Here is an 18,418-nt window from a genome sequence, read left to right as displayed (position 1 = left end):
CAATCTGATTCACTTTGTATTTAGCTGGGAAAACGCTGAGTACCGAGCTCTCTGTCAGCTCAAAAGCTTGTCTCTCTAGCCAACAGAAGTTGGTCCACCCACATTGTGTCTCTAACATCCTGGGACTAACACAGCTACAACTACATTGCACAGCACAGATAAGGCAGTGTAGATTTTAACACATACAAGCTGATTGAGTGAGAAGCCTCCCGGGAACCTTAGGATACTTCCCAGCATAGGTAGATGGACACACACTGGTTTTGCTCAAGCAAGCATGCTAAAAATAACAGCGTGGCTGCTTGACATGGGCAGTGGCTCAGGCTAGCCACCCAAGTATAATCCTGCCTGACCCCCTGGGTCTGGACTCGGATGGCTTCCCTGAGCCACTGCCTATGCCATCACGGCCACCCTGTTAATTTTAGTGTGCTACACATCTGTCTCCCCAAGAGGAGAAATACCCTCCCAGCTGCTGTGTAGAGACCCTCTTAGGGAGCATGAGCTTAGCACATGTTAAGGGCAATGTACCTTGTCTACACTAGATTTAAAATGGGCTAGTTTGCACATGTTGGCCAATACATGCTAACGTCATTGCTTTAAATCTAGCCTAGTCCAGCCCAAAGAGACAGACAGGACAGGCAAGTACCATACTCTGGGTTTGAGTGGAAAACTTGATTTTAGAAACAAACACAGATCTCCAAGGACTAAGGCTGCGGCACAATTGTCAACACCCTGCTGGTGAGAACTTATTTTTCCCCTCACTTTTTATACCTGGTGATTGCAACATGTCCCCTCCCCACAGTAGCATGAAGCACATATGGCGACTCACCAAAGCAGAATGCTCCTCTCCCTCCCACCCACTTCTGGGAAAGCAAGTAGAGGAAGCTACCTTAGAGAGTAAGTTCCTCTGAAGCTTGGTTTCAGATTTACCTATTTGCTGAAGGAGACATTTTATAACTGTGAAAAAGAAAAGCTCGATACAGGCTATAATAAAATGGGGGCCTTCCCAGATAGCAAAACACCTCCCAAACACAGCTTTAGTAGCGAGCATCTTTACAAACAAGAAAGAAGGCAGAAATACTTACACCCAGTAAAGCAGCATCAGCAGGAAAGGGCAGATGATGACCGCCTGGAGAACCTGCCAGTCCCTGCAGAGGGCAGCCAGTCCTGGCATGAGGAACTGTCCTGCCATTGCAATGAAGCTTGCCACCATGGTGACCATGAACCGGTGCCCAGGAGGACAGAGTTCTATTCCTGAAACAAAAAGGCACATGCAAAATTTGAATGTCAATGCAAGGACATTTTTTTTGTTATCCATAATGACAGAGGAGCTCATTAATCATTTATTATGGCACTGGAGCCAATGTACTCCCATCAATCACAATTTTTTCTATTGGATTTACAAAGTGGATACAATAGTCCTTTTAGTAAGGATTTCACTCAGTCTTGGGCTCAAGAAAATATTTTACTGAAGACTTATGGCAAGTAAAAGCTTACATGTGTCCCAAAGATTTAGGGGCCAATCCTGCAAGATGCTGAAAAAAGCCCAGAGGTGCCGAGTGCCTTCAATTCCCATTGAATTTCATGGGAGTTGCGAGTGCTTGGCACTTTGCAGGATCTAACCCTCCAGTCACTATGGAAAGCCACCTTCCTCCAAATGTATCATGCTATTTTAATCCCATTTTAAATTGGACTTTTCGGAGCTGTTTTCCCCTCCCCACATAGGGGATCTCACTCAACTTTCAGCAAGACAGCTTCCCATCTGTCCCTTTCTTCCCTCTTCAGTGAAATCCATCACCACTGCCATCATCAGTAATCTCAGCAGCCCTGATGGCAAAGGGGTGGTTGATAAAACGCCTTAAAATCCCTCAGTCCTGGATAGTCACCCACTAAGACTTAGAAATGAAGCTGGATCTAGCGGAATCACATTTTCAAAAGCAACAAAAATGTAGCAATAAAACTGGTTCAGATCCTACAACTACATCCTAATGTTGATGGATTTTTCCCCAGCTAGAGCTACCGTGGCACTCTGCAACCTACACTTTTTGCTTGTCTACATCCACTTCCATGGGTTAATCTTGAGGCATAACAAGCTTGCCACAAATACTTACTGTGCAGCCCTTATCTGCAAGTGGAAACAGATACATAGGCTAGAAAAATGTCTGTCACCATGATAGCATTGACAAAGGCAAGGTGCTTTTCCTTGGAACTCTGCCAGTTATTTTGTTGTTAAAATGATGATTAAACGATTAAGACGATGGATAATGGAAAGCCGGGGTAAGGGGAGAGGAGGGAGATAAGATGTCTTCATCAGAGGCCAAGTTGTATGTGGGATGGGGATTTGAGCAGAACATTTATCACATCGTTCAAGGCTAGCAGGTTATTGCTGGAACAAGAACGTTGCCAGCCAATACAAAGAAAAATGTATCTGTAGTGAAGCAGTCAAAATTTTCATTATCCTAGCTACAAACAAAACCACAATCCAGCTCTGGCAGGGGGAGGAGGGGAAATAAACTGTTGCATATAAAAAGGCTTTCACAGTTTAATTAGTAAAACAAGATTAAACACAGAGCTCCCATCCCATTAATATGGCATCATTCCTAGTATTGAAGTACACTGGGTTTAACCAATTCCACTTTTTCTTGGTAGGGAGGTGTCCTCCAAGTTCTGTTTTTATAGCCTTCAAGCATAAAGCTATTTTGTTTTTTAAATTAAACATCATAGTCACTTACACTCCAGTATTCTTTCAGTAAGTAGGAGTAGATTTGTTGCTATAGAAACAAAAAAATCTGCATTAGACAGGTGCAAGTTCAGCTTTCCAATGGCTGAGCTTTGGTTAGTGTCAGTTATGAAAAGTTGCAGACAAGATCAAGTTTTTTATGAAGTCAGAAAGATGTGTCAAAATTGTATAATTGCGTTTTTGAGTCAATGGTGCATAATAGATGTAATAGTCCATTTGCAGTAATTATTGATTGTATAAAGAAAAGCAAAGAACTTCAGAGAAGAAAACAGAAACAAAACAATCGCTGGGTTATCATATATGTATGATCAAGTTTTCCCACTTTTCTGGAGAAGATGAAAAATTGCCATGGTTACTGGATTAGCATGACTTTCAAGAAAAGTTAGCACAAACTCAATGTGCCTATTAAATACAGCATCACTAATGCAAAATAATATACATTAGATCAGTCTCTTGACTTCCCAAAGATCTGCAGCACCAGTCTTAAAAGATACAAGAAGCTACAATCGCAGTTCTCAGCAGACACCTGGCAGACCAGCATTCCTGACCTTGTCAACAAGGGAATCTAAGCATCAGTGTGTCAAAGAGAAGGGCTCTCACAATACCGCACTGATATCTAACACTGTGATGCATATAAGACCCTTCAGCCCACACAGGGCCCCACTGACTTCATGTGGCTCCATGCAGACTCCGGGGTATGCCCACACATATCCATTGCAGTATGGAGGTCTAACTTACCTCATCCATAGTATGAAAGTATAACAAAACCTAGGTTTCTCCCATTCAACTAAGAGTTTCCCATCCTATTCCTTTGAGGGAGGAGTTCTATGTAGCCTGTTCCCATTAATTCAAACTAAAGAAAGTCACTGTAATCACCCCCTCCCACACAAACACCTTTTGTTTTTGGCCACATACAAAATCTAATGTCCTTCAAGCCTGTCTTCTGGCCTCTTTCTGGCATTTGCTGTTCCTGGCTTCTTTTATTCCTGACACCTGCGTTTCTCCTCTTGGCCTGGGGAAGAGGGAAGGGGACCCAGACCCACCCTCTCCTCTGGATTCCCCCTCCCCAGGAACACTGTTTAGACAGCTACCGATCATTCCTTCAGTCCCTTCACCATTTTCCCTTGGCTGCTCTCACCTTTACCACTCTCATCAATATCTTTACAAGATCTGCAGATTCTGCTCCCCTGCCCTGACTGTGGGGTTCCTTGCAGCTTCTCCTGGGACCAGCTATGGAAGAATTTCCTAAAAGCCAGGCTCAGCTCTTCCCTATGGCAGTTAGATTGTACTGCTAGCAGTTCTCTGCCCCAGCCTTAAACCAGTGGTCCCCAAACTTTTTATGCCGTGCCTCCCCTTACCTGTAATGTGATCTGCCCCTGCCTCCCGGGAGCTGTGATCAGGAGCCGGGACCAGGTAAGGGGCCACATCTGGAACCAAAGCCGTGAGCCAGGGATCGGGGCTGGTCTAGAGCCGGAAGCGAACCACGGCCAGGCCAGGAGCCAAGGTTGTGGCTGGAGATGGGGCTGGGGCCAGAAGCAGAGCCACGGGCAGAATGGGACTGGGTTGCGCTCCCTCCCCGTCCCCCGTGGAGACTGGCCAAGCCTTGCTGTGCACCCCCCTTGATGTTCCTCCATACCCCCTACGTGGGCACACCCCAGAGTTTGGGATCAGTATCAGTCTCCTCTAAACAGGAGTTCCCTCTCACCGGGACTGGGTTTGTATTCCAAGATCCTCTTTGCTTTAGAGTATTTTGTCTTTCCCTCGGTCAAGCAAGTGTTCCTCAGATCCAGAAAAAGGGCTGAAGGGTGTGTGTCTCCCAGGCTCTTGCCTTACCTTAGTCAGTTGCAAGGCTTTTGCCAGCTTCCTTCAGCCCAACACCCTTCCCAATTAGCCTTCCAAAATGGAGGGTTCAGCAGGCCAGCCTTCTCCTATCAGTATTGGTCTGCTGCGTGGGAGGAGGCAGTCTCTATGCTTCTCCCCTTCTCCCAATTCTTCCCAGCTGATGGGGTGAGAGGGGACCCTTGCCCTGCCTTCTTTTTCAAGTCCTTAAAAGGTACATCCTCCAGATTCCTTCCCCAATCACCATTCATTCCCAGGACCCTTAGGCCTCCACATGTATCCATTAGACCCTTCCAAACCCTTGAAGGGCCAAGCAAGGTGGTAGGGCTGACCTCTAGGAGCTATAACTCTCTCTGGCAGCCTACCCCATCACAGATACCAATAATAATACATTAATAATACCACCTAGAGTTTATGTTGAGCTTTTCATCTATTAGATCCCAAAGCACTTTACAAAAGGAGGTAAGCATCATTATCCCCATTTTACAGATGGGGAAACAGAGATATGAAGAATTAGATTTGATCAACTGCACAGAGTGATGGCCCATAAAAGCCTGCCAATTATCTTCGAAAATAAGTATTTTTGTTTAGATAACCTCATTATTGCCTCCATTCCAGGTATGCAGTATAGCAAGTACAGAGTGCATACAGGAATGCTGCAGCTACTGAATTAACCTATCCTGGCATGAATTAAAGGACTATTACTCCCCAGATGGAAAAAGCGATATATACACATAGTTGTGTGGAAATGTGCGATTTGGAGAAATGTGCGTATGTGTACAACAGATATTTTTGAACTGCACATTCCTGCACACTCTGAGGGATATTTTTGATCTATAACTAAAGCCCTGTATTGTTTACTATCTTTGTAGATCATGGATTGGATATAGATCCAATTTTTGTATCCTAGCAGGGCTGTAAAAGTGAGATAGGGTGCTCGTGAGGATACATATAAAAGTGTAGTGCGGATCGCGAGTCGGATACAAGTTAATTATCGCAGATGCGGATCGGATGCGGATCAATTTTTTTGTATCCACGCAGGGCTTTATCTATAACTACCATGTACGACAATTAAAACAGTTAATGTATTATGCATTATTTAGATACGCTGTTGGAAATCCCTTTCAAATAATAAGGCAGTGGTCTGGAGGTTTAAGCAGAAGGGTGGTGTGACGGTGCCCCCCATAAGACTTTATGGAAATACGCTTATGAATATATTCCAGTTGTGTCATATATATTTTGTGCTACACATGCCAGGTAACATATCTATATAAAGGTTATGATCTACTGAATCTATCAATCCTATTTGTATGCATGTATCATTTTTGTACTAAAAGTTATGAATATTGGTCGTGTACTGGCTTGATTTCTAAACAACCTTAGTAGAGCATTTGGTCAGTTCCTGGAGAAAGGAATTCACAAAGTTAAGTGCCCAATCAGGAAGCACTTAAGGAACAATGCATCTTTGAATGCTCCAATCCACATAAGAAGTCTTCCTGGAGACATTTGAGATACCATGTGGGCAATGGCTTGTGCCTGTAAAAACTATGAGTCATTCATGGATATGTGACTTGCCCAGGTGACTCCAGAACTCCATCTTGGAGCTGGACTTTGTATAGGAGAGAGGAGGGGGTCTCCACCCACAAAAGAAATTCTATTTAAGCCCATGGGAGACCCCCTCCATTTTGTCTTCAGCTGGCTAAAGAGAGGGCCTCTCCACTCCCAAAGATACCTGAAAGAAACTGGAACGAAGGACAGTGACTGCAAGGGGTGTGAGTGATTTGCTGCACCCAGACTAAAAGGAGATTAGTCTGTAAAAGGAAGCATTCTGGAACTGGTGAGGATCTTATCTGTATTCAGTTTCTTACTGTATTAAATATAGATTTGAGTGTTCTATTTTATTTTACTTGGTAGTTCACTTTGTTCTGTTACTACTTGGAACCACTTAAATCCTACTTTCTGTATTTAATAAAATCACTTTTTACTTATTAATTAACCCAGAGTATATATTAATATCTGGAGGGGCAAACAGCTGTGCATATCTCTCTATCAGTGTTATAGAGGGCAAACAATTTATGAGTTTACCTTGTATAAGCTTTATACAGGGTAAAACGAATTTATTTGGGTTTTAGACCCCATTGGGAGTTGGGCATCTAAAGATAAACACACTTCTGTTAGCTGCTTTTGGTCAAGTCTGCAGCTTTGGGGCAAGTAATTCAGATCCTGGGTGTGTGCTGGAGCAGACGGACGTGTCTGACTCAGCAACACAGGGTGCTGGGGTCCCGAGCTGGCAGGGAAAGCAGGGGCAGTAGTAGTCTTGGCACACCAGTTGGCAGCACCCAAGGGGGTTTCTGTGATATAACCCATCACAGGTGGAAACCAGGAAGTCCTGAGTTTTAATCACAGGGGCTAGTTTCTCGAGTACAATGAGGATCACATTTGCCCATCATGCAATAGGTTTCTGGTTCAAAAGTAGGCATGAACAGGACTTTCAAGCTAGATGATCACAGTGATTCCTTATGGCCTTTGAATGCCAGTATAACTGAGCCAAAAAAGGATTGTAGCTACATTAATAGCAGTTCCTAATAAACTCAAAACAAACAAACAAAAATTCTTAAATTGATAACCTCCACTGTACCAATGTTTGGACCAAATGCATCATATTAGAATTTCCTTTTTAAAAACAAAAATTCTCAAACTAGCCCTCCCAAGCACATTCCAACACAGCAGTAGAATTTTTATAATCCAGTCTCTCTGTTTACATTCTAAGAAAGCAGTTGAGATTAGCTGGGACACTTGAATTGCCCGTTTCTACATTTGTTTTTAACACAGAACCTTCTCAGTGAAGGGCCCTCAATTCTGGCATTTTCTCCAGCTTGGTCTGACAGAGCCAGAGTTTACAGACTTTCGGGGCTGGATTTCTATCTAGTACACAAGTTTTGTATCAGTGTAATTGCATCTGTTTCAGCATAACGCTGGTGTAAGTAGGAGAGAATCAAGCCCTCAAGGAACCTATGGGTTATATATTTTCTCAGTCTCTTCTTTAAGATGTTGCTTTAAGGAAAGGGTTGGTTCCCCCTCAGATGGATACGGAGTTCTTTATCATCACTGATGTTCAGTGGTATATGTATTTTTCATACACTCACCTAGAAACCATGAAAGCTGCATTTTTATAAATGAATATACATACATGAGGGCCACATGTTAAAGATGGCTCTATCATATTGTATGTCCTTCTTGATTTTCTAAAGCTATGCCAATAATTAGATCCTCATTGTATATTCTGGCACTCCCTTGGCTAGGTCTGTGATAGGACTAAATATTTTGTTAACAAAATTACATGAAAGGTAACTACAAATCTGAGTTCCAAGCAACTGCATCATCCCTTCCTATGAATCAGTCAATAGAACACCATGTTATTCCTTGGGACTCTTGATTCTGACTGTGAATTAGTAAATTGGATTTTGCAATACAGAAATTACTTCCCCCTCTTCCCCCCAAGTACACTAAACCCCACAATCCTTGTTATTACTTCTGCATTTTACTTAACACAGTTTCTGGAGTCACAGCACCCTACGCACTAAGCAAATTATCTTTAGGAAACTGGATGAGATCAGCAATAAATGAGTTGTAGCTTCAAAGACTGACATCCCAACAAAGAAAAGCAAGTTCATTGCCACACCACAGTCTAAAGTGGAAGAATTCTGAGCTACTTTAGGAAATGTTACAAATGTATCCAGTGTGTTCTTGGTACCCACAAAAACTACTGCTTAACAACATTAGGAAGTCAATGTATAATGATTATACAGTGTTTGAGGTGCATATCATTTAAATTGTTTAATGTGGATATAGATGTCTCATGAATAATTCAAAAAGTAGTATAGAAAGCAAGTAACTCTTTTGGCCTACGTGAGTAGGCAAATAGGGCACTGTGCATTTTAAACCCGTACATAATCCTTTAAGGATCTTCAGAGAGCCATTAGCCTTGAAAGGTTTGATTATATAGCTTTCTGAAGCTTAGAAATAGCTTGCAAAAGATAATGGGCTCTGGATTGCCCAGTAAAGATCAATCATTCTTCGCAGTCTGCTAGCAAGGGGTTAAGATTTACGAAAGCAGAAGCCTCTGATATATTGCCACTTGATTGACAAAATGTATGTGATCACAACACTGTACACAATCTAAATGGGAGGAAGATTTGGGAACAATGTACAGTATTCAGAACAGGATTGGACAAGCCTATAGACTAGAACAGGGGTCTCAAACACACGGCTTGCGGCCCGCAGAGCTCTTCCCTGCGGCCTGCCAAGCTCCTCACGCCCCCCTCCCCCTGTCACTTCCAAACTCCCCTCACCCCCCACCCCTGAGTTAATTTGTGTGGCAGCTAAGCTCCCTGCTCCCCAATGTTTGGGGCCGGGTCTCTCCCCCGGCCCTGCCTGCCGCTCCCATGCACCTCCCCCGAGGGTCCCCCGGCCTCACTTGCTGCCCCCTCACCACCCCGGAGCCTGCAGCTCATGCTGACTCCACACTGCTCTGCTGGCTTCCGGCATCACCTGCTGCCACAAGGTCCTAGTGTCTCCCTCCACTACAGCCAGGGCCGGCTGCCCTTCCCCTGCCCTTCTGCCCTAGTCCTGAGCCTCTCCAATGCCCCGAGCCCCTCATCCCCAGCCCTCACCCCTGCACCCCCTCCTATACCCAAACTCCCTCCCAGAGCCTTAGGCAGGTGGGGGCGGAGTTGGGGGGGGCAGGTTCTGGGCACCACCAAAATTTCTACAAACCTGCCACCCCTGGAAGAGGCAGAGCAGGGGTGGAGTGGTGGTGCAGCCCAGTGCAGTGGGGGGGCTTTAACAGAAATAAATCTAAGTGCGTGTTTTGTCCTTTGAGTGAGGTGCATTACTGCGTGTATATATTTTATTAAAACCGCTTGGAAATGACTTGTTATAGGAGCAGCACTGATCTGTATCTGTATAATGCTTAGCACTTTCCAGGAGGGAGGAGGAAGGAGAATGCTCAGGGGAGGAGGTGCAGGGGCAGGGCTGGGGCCTCATGGACGGGGTGAAGTGGGGGTGGGGCCGGGGCCAGCGAGGGGGGGGGGTCAGTGATGCGGCCCTCGGGCCAATGAACTAGTCCTCATGAGACCCTCATGGTCATTTGAGTTTGAGACCCCTGGACTAGAGCTTCAAGAGCTATGACGGACACCAAGCTAAAACTGATGCAGTTCAAGCTGATGCAACATTTGTGCTGAAGGTGGTACAAAATGAGTGATTACGGCTTCAGACTGGCACATGCTGGCAGTATTTCCAATCATATCACTGAAAGCTCATGACTGCTATGGAGGCAAAGGAACTTAACAGAGGTAACATTCACTGGAGTTCAGCTCCATTCCAGACCACAATGATTCTCTCCTTCAAGAGAGAAAAGAAAACGTTTATGAAAAGAAAACCAATAACGACAGGCTACATGCAACAACGGAAATAGTACACAGGTTACAAGGGGGTGATCGATTTAAAATGATCAGGCACAGCAATTAGTACCCTCTTTCTCAGCTCTCCCTCACAATATTACATCACAAGAGCTTTTTTATTTTTCCCTAGCAGTGACTTCTCAAGCAAGACCTTGTAAAAATGTCCTAAATGCTGACCTAGCTTCTTCAAACCCACTAGGGTTACCATATTTCAGCAAGCAAAAAAGAGGACAGGAGGAGCCCCGCCCTAGCCCCGCCCCTGTCCTGCCCTAGCCCCGCCCCTCCCACTTCCCGCCCCCCTCAGAACCCCAACTCTCCCCCAACTCCTTGTCCCCTGACTGACCTCTCCTGGGACCCCTGCCTCTAACTGCCCCCCAGGACTCCACCCCCTACCTAAGCCTCCCTGCCTCTTGTTCCCTGACTGCCCCCTCCTGAGACCCTCCCCCCCATCCTAACTGGCCCCCTAGGATCCTACCCCCTACCGGTGTCCCTTGACTGCCCCAACCCTTATCCACACCCCCAGACAGACCCCTGGGACTCCCACGCCCCATCCAACCACTCCCCACCCCCTGACAGCCCCCGCCCCCCAGAACTCCCGACCCATCTAAACCCCTCTGCTCCCTGTCCCCCGACTGCTCCGATCCCTCTCCCCACTCCTGCCCCCTGCCAGCCCCCCCCAGAACTCCCAACCCCCCCCGCTCCTTGTCCCCTGACTGCCCCCTCCTGGGACCCCTGCTCTTAACTGCCCTCCAGAACCCCACCCCCCTACCTAAGCCTCCCTGTTCCTTGTCCCCTAACTGCCCCCTCCTGAGACCCCCCCACCCTAACTGCCCCCCCCAGACCCTACCCCCTACCTGTACCCTGACTGCCCAAAACCTTATCCACCCCCCCAAAAAGCCCCCCCCGAACTCCCGACCCCCCCCCCGCTCCCTGTCTCTTGACTGCCCCCTCCAGAACCTCCCTGCCCCTTCTCCGACCCCCTGGCCCCCTTACCCTGCCGCTCAGACCAGCGTGCTGGGGAGGAGGAGCAGGGGGAGGAGCTCCAGACTGCCGGTGCGAATGGCCGGCTGGTGATCTGCGAATGTAGGGAGGGAGGGAGTGCTCTCAGCTGCAGGGGAGAGAAGGGGGAAGTGGAGGAGGGGTCTCTCTGGCTGTCGGAGCCCCATGTAAGTGGCATCATCCGGCCGGCTGCCCTGTCAGCCACGCACGCTCTGCATGGAGGGGAGGGAGAGCGGGGAGTCCGGACATTTACAAATTCCCCCCGGACACTATTTTTAACTCTAAACGCCGGACATGTCTGGGGGAATCCGGACGAATGGTAACCCTAAAACCCACACACAGTTTCCTTCTCTACTTGCGCAAATAAAGGCCTGGTGACTTGATCCCATCTTTCCCCTTTTTGTTACCTAGAGAAGTAATAACAAGTAAATAGCAAACTGTGTTTGCTTTGGGCATTTGCCAACAACTCCAAAGCAGATACATTTGTTCTCATTAGAGACCTATGGATGAAAAATACTGTAAAAGAGCTAGGGATTATTATTATTCGGTATTTGCACATGCATGAATTGTGAACACGTTTACTTTAAAAAGCCACAACTTGTTTGCAAACAATACATGAAGAGGGAAAAGGTTAAACACTTTGAAAGGGTCCCTATGATTAGTTCATCCAGCTCTAATCCCAAACTATGAAGCAATTAATGGACCAAGTACCAGCTATGTTAGAGAGATTTCCAGGTGCTAGCTGCCATTTGTACCTCGGAACACCCCACCGGATTTCAACCTATGAGCCACCAAGATAGTTGTGCTGCTCTGGGACAAACACAGAGCCCAGGAAAAAAGCATTACCAGCTGACAATCTAGCCAAGGAACAAATTTCAGAGTAGAAATGACATGAATCTCTAGAGTATGACCATCTTGAGGAAATGCTGCAAAACATTTATCTTTTTGACAAAGCATTTCCACCATAACAAGAGTGAAACAACAGACACCCCTGTCTACTACTCTTCTTCTGCAAAAAAACAAACAAACAAAAAACCACCACAGCATGCCCCCCACCCACAAACTAAAAAGGAAGAAAGGGCCAGAGACTCTGAAGTTCACTAGAGACACTGCTATCAATTTTACAAGGGAGGGATTCCGATATTGGAGTGAAGGGTAACAGTATAAAAGCCTAAGAACTAAATTTCTGTGGTTCAAAAATGAAATCATCCATTTAAAAAAAAAAAAAAAAAAAAAAAAAAAAAAAACTTTTCATTTTTAAGTTCTTCAGTCTCCCCTCCTCCCAAGGTTCCTGAGTGTAACCAAGGGCTGAAGTTGAATGGCCAAAAGACCCGATGAATGTCTCACTGTGGTTCTGGTCCAATCGGTCTAGTGGACTGAGAGCCAGAACACTTCTAATCCTGGCTCTGCCACTGGCTTGCTCTGTAATCCTGGACAAGTCATTTCATCTCTCTGTGCCTCTGTGTCACCTGCGACCCTTTGTCTGACTTATCTGTTTAAACGGAATGCTCCCCTTACGGCATGGATCATCTCTCACTGTGTGTTTGTGCAATGCTTAGCACAATGGAGCCCCCAAACTTGGTTGGGGCTCCTAGGCCCCCCTTCCCCCCCCCCCCCCGTTTTTTTTTAAATTTCCAGCTCATTTTTGTAGACTCAAGAATCCTGGATCAATATCTCAATTTCCAGGTGCTTATTAGACCAAACCTCCGAACGTTGCACACTTCATACATATGCTTAGTATACTCTGCTCCCAGCCTGCACAGCTTTGATTCAGCTTGGTTGGAATAGCACCAGCTGCAGGCTGTGATCACTCCTGGATGAGTTCAGACAAAAAACAGCCTTCCTTGATCATCTGTGCTGGCACCAGATGCAAATAAGGAAGGACTGCGTGGAAATTCTGTTAATTAAAGATAGATAAATAAATAAAAGCAGAGTGCAGAAGGAAAGGTTATCACACACCATAATGCAGAGACAACACATGTAAACAAAAGACAGCGACAGAGAAAGAAAAGAGAAATCAAATTCACTCTGGAGAAATCCAATCCTTTTATCAAGTAGAGGGAGAAGTAATAGACTAAACTCCATTGACTGAATAATAGAAATGGGATTACTTTCCACGGTCTTGAAATAGCACAGTATAATGCAAGTTATTCTAAAATGCATCTATACATGACACAGGTGCCTTCCAAGGGTGGTTTCCACACAAAATGGCTCATGTTTTCTTATGTGTACACTTGCATTAAAATGTAAACTATATATAAATAGTAGGCATCTTTTCTAATATAATGATTTCTCTATGTATGGGAATGACTGGGAATGGTTCGGTCATTACACTAATGTAATCTATTTCCCCATGTTAAGTATCCTCACACCTGCTATCGGTCATCTCGATTATCACTTCAAAGTTTTTTTTTCTCCTGCTGATGATAGCTCATCTCAATTGATTGGCCTCTTACAGTTGGTATGGCTACTTCCACCTTTTCATGTTTTCTGTATGTATAAATATCTTCTGTGTGTTCCATTCTATGCATCCGAAGAAGTGGGCTGTAGTCCACGAAAGCTTATGCTCAAATAAATGTGTTAGTCTCTAAAGGTGCCACAAGTACTCCTGTTCTTTTTGCGGATACAGACTAAAACGGCTGCTACTCTGAAATCTATGTATGACTGAAACCTGGGTAGATGGTACCGCTGGCCCAGTTGGCTCTAGCCAGGTATTCAACACAAGGATTGACAGGCTGGCTCCAGGTGCAACTGTGGTGTTAGTATCTGATTTGAAGTTCAGGAGGACTCCCACCCCCAAAACTGAACCACATGCAGCATGTCCATTTTGTATGAAAGTGCCAGGATGGTGCTAAAGTACGTGTCAGCCCACTGCACAGTAAAGCTCTTTTGTCTTCTGTTGAAGTCCCCCACTGAGATGGAACTGGAGGACTAAGGCCAACAGTGCTTAATATCGAACATCCACATTGACGACAATGACTCTGTGATGATTCAGATATTATGGCCACTGTGATGGTATAGGACTGTCCTAGGTGGCTGCTGGCTCTGCTCATACAGTTGGCCAGAGTCTGGATCTGGGGTTGGATTGGGTACGGAGATGAGACAATACGAAATTTTAACCAAACAAGGACCAATCATTAAGTGTTATGACTTGAGGCTGTGGTACAACTCTCCATGGGGGTCAAGGAAACCTGTGTTGATAGGCCACACTCAGAGGCTAATGGAACCCAAGTTTCCAGAGGGTTTTGAGAGAGCCAACTGCAGCTGACCACTTTTTTGAGAGTATGCAGGACTGTATAATGATTTTTTCACCTTCCGCTACTGAGCAAGTTTACCCCATCCCCAGATTCATTCTCATAGGTTACCATGTTTTACAGATAACACTGTGACAGGGAAGGCTGTTAGGGCTGGTACGATGGGGGAGGATTATATCTGCTTGTTTAATCGAGGATGCGTGTCTGTCATGTATTACCTGGTACATTCACAATCTTGGGATACTGATGGATTCCTATCTGTTCTTAGATAATTATATAGCAGTGGTGACCAGGATGGCTCTCTTTCATCCACTTCTGGCCACGAGGCTGTGGCCACTTTTTCCAGATGTGCGCCTTGCTACCACAACCCATGACTTTGTCATCTAGATATTAGAACTCCGCAGTGTGATCTAATATGGGGCTAAACTTTAAATCAACTTGGAGCTGAAGACTGAGCTGTATATTACGAAAGATCACCCCATCTCTTCCTCCTCTCCCAAATCTTGGCCAGCAGAGATTAGTTTCTTTCCTTAAAATCGGTTTCTTCATTCCATTCACCCCAGTTCCTCCTGAACAGGACAATAATGTTCAATTCAAACTCCACCACTCTCAATATTTGAGAAGAGTCAAAATTATTCAAGATGAATTATCCCTCCCTGTTATAATACACGGACACGCACTTACTTCCATGGCAAACTACAGTAGTTGCCATTTAAAAGTTAATGGATACCACAGAATTATTGCTACCACAATTATTTCCTAATCTACTTCTAGAAGAAAACTATGGTATCTTCTATGCCACCATACAGTAACTCCTGGCAAATACTGGGGCTTTTTAATGATAACCATCGTATGAGAGTATCAGAAATATACAGCAAAAAAGGAAAAGATGGGCCCAAAATAAATTTACAAAAGCTCTAGAACAATACCAAGTAATATACGGATTTACCATACACACACTAGTCCCAGTATCCAGAATTTTACATTTAATGAGATTATTATAATATAAACAAACAGCTCAGGACTGCCACAGAACAGTGTCTCCTCACAAGTGCCACCTACCATTTTGATAAATGGTGTCTTTCTTCCTTTCATCCTATACCTTCTTTTCCCATTTCAGGGTCTTTTTTTCTTCCTCCTAGTTTCACAATGTCACTATACTGATAACTTCTCTGCTATTTTTAACCTCATACTATAACAATGCTAAGTGACACAGTGCTGCTTCATTAGACCTTTCCCTCCTCTAGAAGGTAACCTGCTCCAAAGGAAATACTCGATTACATGCATACTTCGCAAATCTAACGGTGCTGCTGTTCATAATAGGTGGCTGCTTTTGTTGTAGTAAAATCGAATCATGGTGGCCTTTTTTTCTTTTCTTTGATAGCAAAACATTCCACGTGCATGCTACAAACGGGAATAGCCAAAACAAAACAGTGTAAAAGATGTCATGGGGGCTAATTTTCCTCTACAGATGATGGAGTTGTTCATTTGAAGCATATTGATAAGATTACAATCACTTCAATCAGGGAAAAGAAAAGGCATTCACCAGATATGAATCTGCATAACAATTTCTTCTGTTAAATAAACAGGGAATGATAATCTACAATAGCCATTTGTGAATTTCAATTAATGTCACTTTCAGCTCCACTGCATGTCACAATAGGGAAAAGAGCCAAGGGACACAGGTCTTCAAAAGGTACAAACAAACAAGCAGTACATTATCATCCTGTTTCAGGTCTAGTAAGCATTTCCAAGCTAACAGACAGCCAAGCATGATGAAAGGCCTGTTTCATATGCACCAGCAGGGTTTCAGAGCCATCCTTTCCTCAGAGACAGACTATTGCATCTCAGCCACTCTGTGTGCCAATTCTGCACAAGAAATGCACTTGGTGAGATAATCTGCTTCCACAATTATTTCATTCAACAGGACAAGTGAATAAATTTACGTCAGCCTTCTGATTCTAGCATTTCCTGATGGAACTGTGTATTGCTGGCAAAAATTAGCCAAGGGGCCTTGAACTATTCTCTTTCTAGCTTATCAACCAGAGCAGTGGCTCTCAACCCATGGCCCAATCAGCACACAGCTGCGGCCCATGTGACATCCTCAGGACCATACAGGTAGTGTGTATGTATATGTATACTGTGGATGTGACCCACAAAACACAGAGAGCCACATATGCAGCCCACAATGGTAAATAGGTTGAGAATCACTGACCCAGAGAGATAAGGGCATAGAGAAGACCTTTACATGGATAGCTTTGATGCATGCTCATGAGCTCCTTAGATTATAATCAAGTATGCAAATATTCTATTTTATAGATTATCGTCTAGTCTGAACAAACATGTCCTCAACTGAAGGACCATCTGTGCATTAGATCTGCAACACCAAAGAGGTCCTGCCTTCTAGTTAATACAGATTTAGTAACAAAACAAAAAAAATTCTTTTGTTCACCATTTACAGATTTTTTATTTCTAACTCTATACGATACCAAGAGAAATTATTAAACGAAGCTAGTGTCCTACTCTAAGGGCCAATCAGCACTGTAAAAAAGCTAAACTGTAAGGGGGAAGGAGGAAATCACCAACACACCAGCATCAGGAAGAGTACATATTCTGTTTGCATTGAACAGAGTCAGAGATCATGTCTGGGGCAGCCAAGACATCAGAAGCATATAGTAAACATGCTTGTAAAAGGCTATCACACATTTGGCCTCTAAGGTATAATTGTTTTAAAGATTAATGTCATGCACTCTGGACAGGCTCATCCTATGTGATGTGAAAATTGGGAGATTTAGACAACAAATTATGTCGGCTGCTGCCATCAACGTGCATTCACTGGAGGAAGAGAGACGATCAGACTGCAAGTGACAGATTGGTTTTACATTAATGGGTATGTCTGCCTTCAGCAATAACATGCTACAATGATATAGGGTTTATACTGAAGCATTTGTAGGTAAAATACTATCTTGATCAACAATAAAAAGGACTGAACTTCACAGTGCGGGTTGTAGCTATATGGCAAAAAACAGCAGAAGGACAAGAAGGTTATTTGCTTTTACTCTCCAAAAACATTCAGACACAAATTTTAACTTAAAGATAATATTAAAATGATACAATGTGACCTTGCTAGTAAAGCTGGTTGGAAAATTCCAGTCGACCAAAAAAAACAAAAACCAGCAACAACAAAACAGTTGGAAAAAGGTCAGGGGATGTTTCCCCCTCCATTTTCCAACCAGCTCTTATTTGCTAAGTAGCATATTTGTGTGAACATACAAAAAATGTAAGTTATTCTCTGGAGGGAAAATTGACTTCCCTGATTCACTTTTTGATGGAATGATTTTTGCAGATGATACACACACTTAGAAAGATAATATTTGTTAAAGACATGAGGCTCTATTCAAATCAGGAGGGAGTTATAGATTTGAAACGGAATTAAAACATTCAGAATGATAGGTTTTCATGTTTTATTTTCAGCTGTTTAGACTATAAGCTCTTCAAAGCATGGACTATTACACCTTTGTACAGAGCCTAACACACGGATTTTCATGCATACCTAACATAGGCCCAGATTCCACAATCTGATCCATGATGCCCATCCTGAATCCAATAGAGTTTCACAAGGGTCTGCCAACATAAATCCAATTGCAGGATCAGGGCCATCAAACGTAACTTTGGAAGAAGGTGCTTGGTGAAGTCAGTTGGCCTTTCACCTTTGTAGATATAATTTCAGTAAGTCGGAATTTGAACTAACAAGTGAAATAAGTCAGGTCTCCATTAGATAACAGCGAGGAAAAATTAGTACCTTATATACTTGTTCATAAGCCGAATATTTTTGGTAAAAAAAAGTGACGCATCAAAAAGCGGCAGTCGGCTTATAAATGGGTCTACACCAAAATTTGATGATGATTTTAAACTCTATGGAATCATTGAATTGAATATCCAATACAATGTCGCTTTCTTTACCTGGAGTGTCTGCAGGCATGGAGCCCCTCAGCTCCCTGTGGTCACAGTTTGCTATTCCCAGCCAATGGGAGCTGCAGGAAGTGGCGCCACTTCCCACAGCTCCCATTGGCTGGGAACGGCAAACCGCAGCCACTGGGAGCTGAGGAGCTCCGTGCCTGTGAACG

General features: G+C 44.2%; 1 protein-coding gene across 3 annotated transcripts in view; it reads right to left on the bottom strand.

Annotated features, from left to right (window-relative positions):
• SLC22A23 (solute carrier family 22 member 23) overlaps positions 1 to 18,418 on the bottom strand; it is a 181,542-nt gene that overhangs the window by 45,864 nt on the left and 117,260 nt on the right. For all 3 annotated transcript variants that reach the window (XM_054017564.1, XM_054017562.1, XM_054017563.1), the window contains exon 4: positions 1,083 to 1,251. In XM_054017564.1, the coding sequence (XP_053873539.1) occupies positions 1,083 to 1,251 (169 nt within the window). The remainder of the gene's footprint in view (positions 1 to 1,082; positions 1,252 to 18,418) is intronic.

Source organism: Malaclemys terrapin, chromosome 2 (assembly GCF_027887155.1).
Source record: "Malaclemys terrapin pileata isolate rMalTer1 chromosome 2, rMalTer1.hap1, whole genome shotgun sequence".
Taxonomy (NCBI): Eukaryota; Metazoa; Chordata; order Testudines; family Emydidae; genus Malaclemys; species Malaclemys terrapin.
Note: the sequence above shows the minus strand (reverse complement) of the source record. Positions and strands in the feature narration are given on the sequence as shown.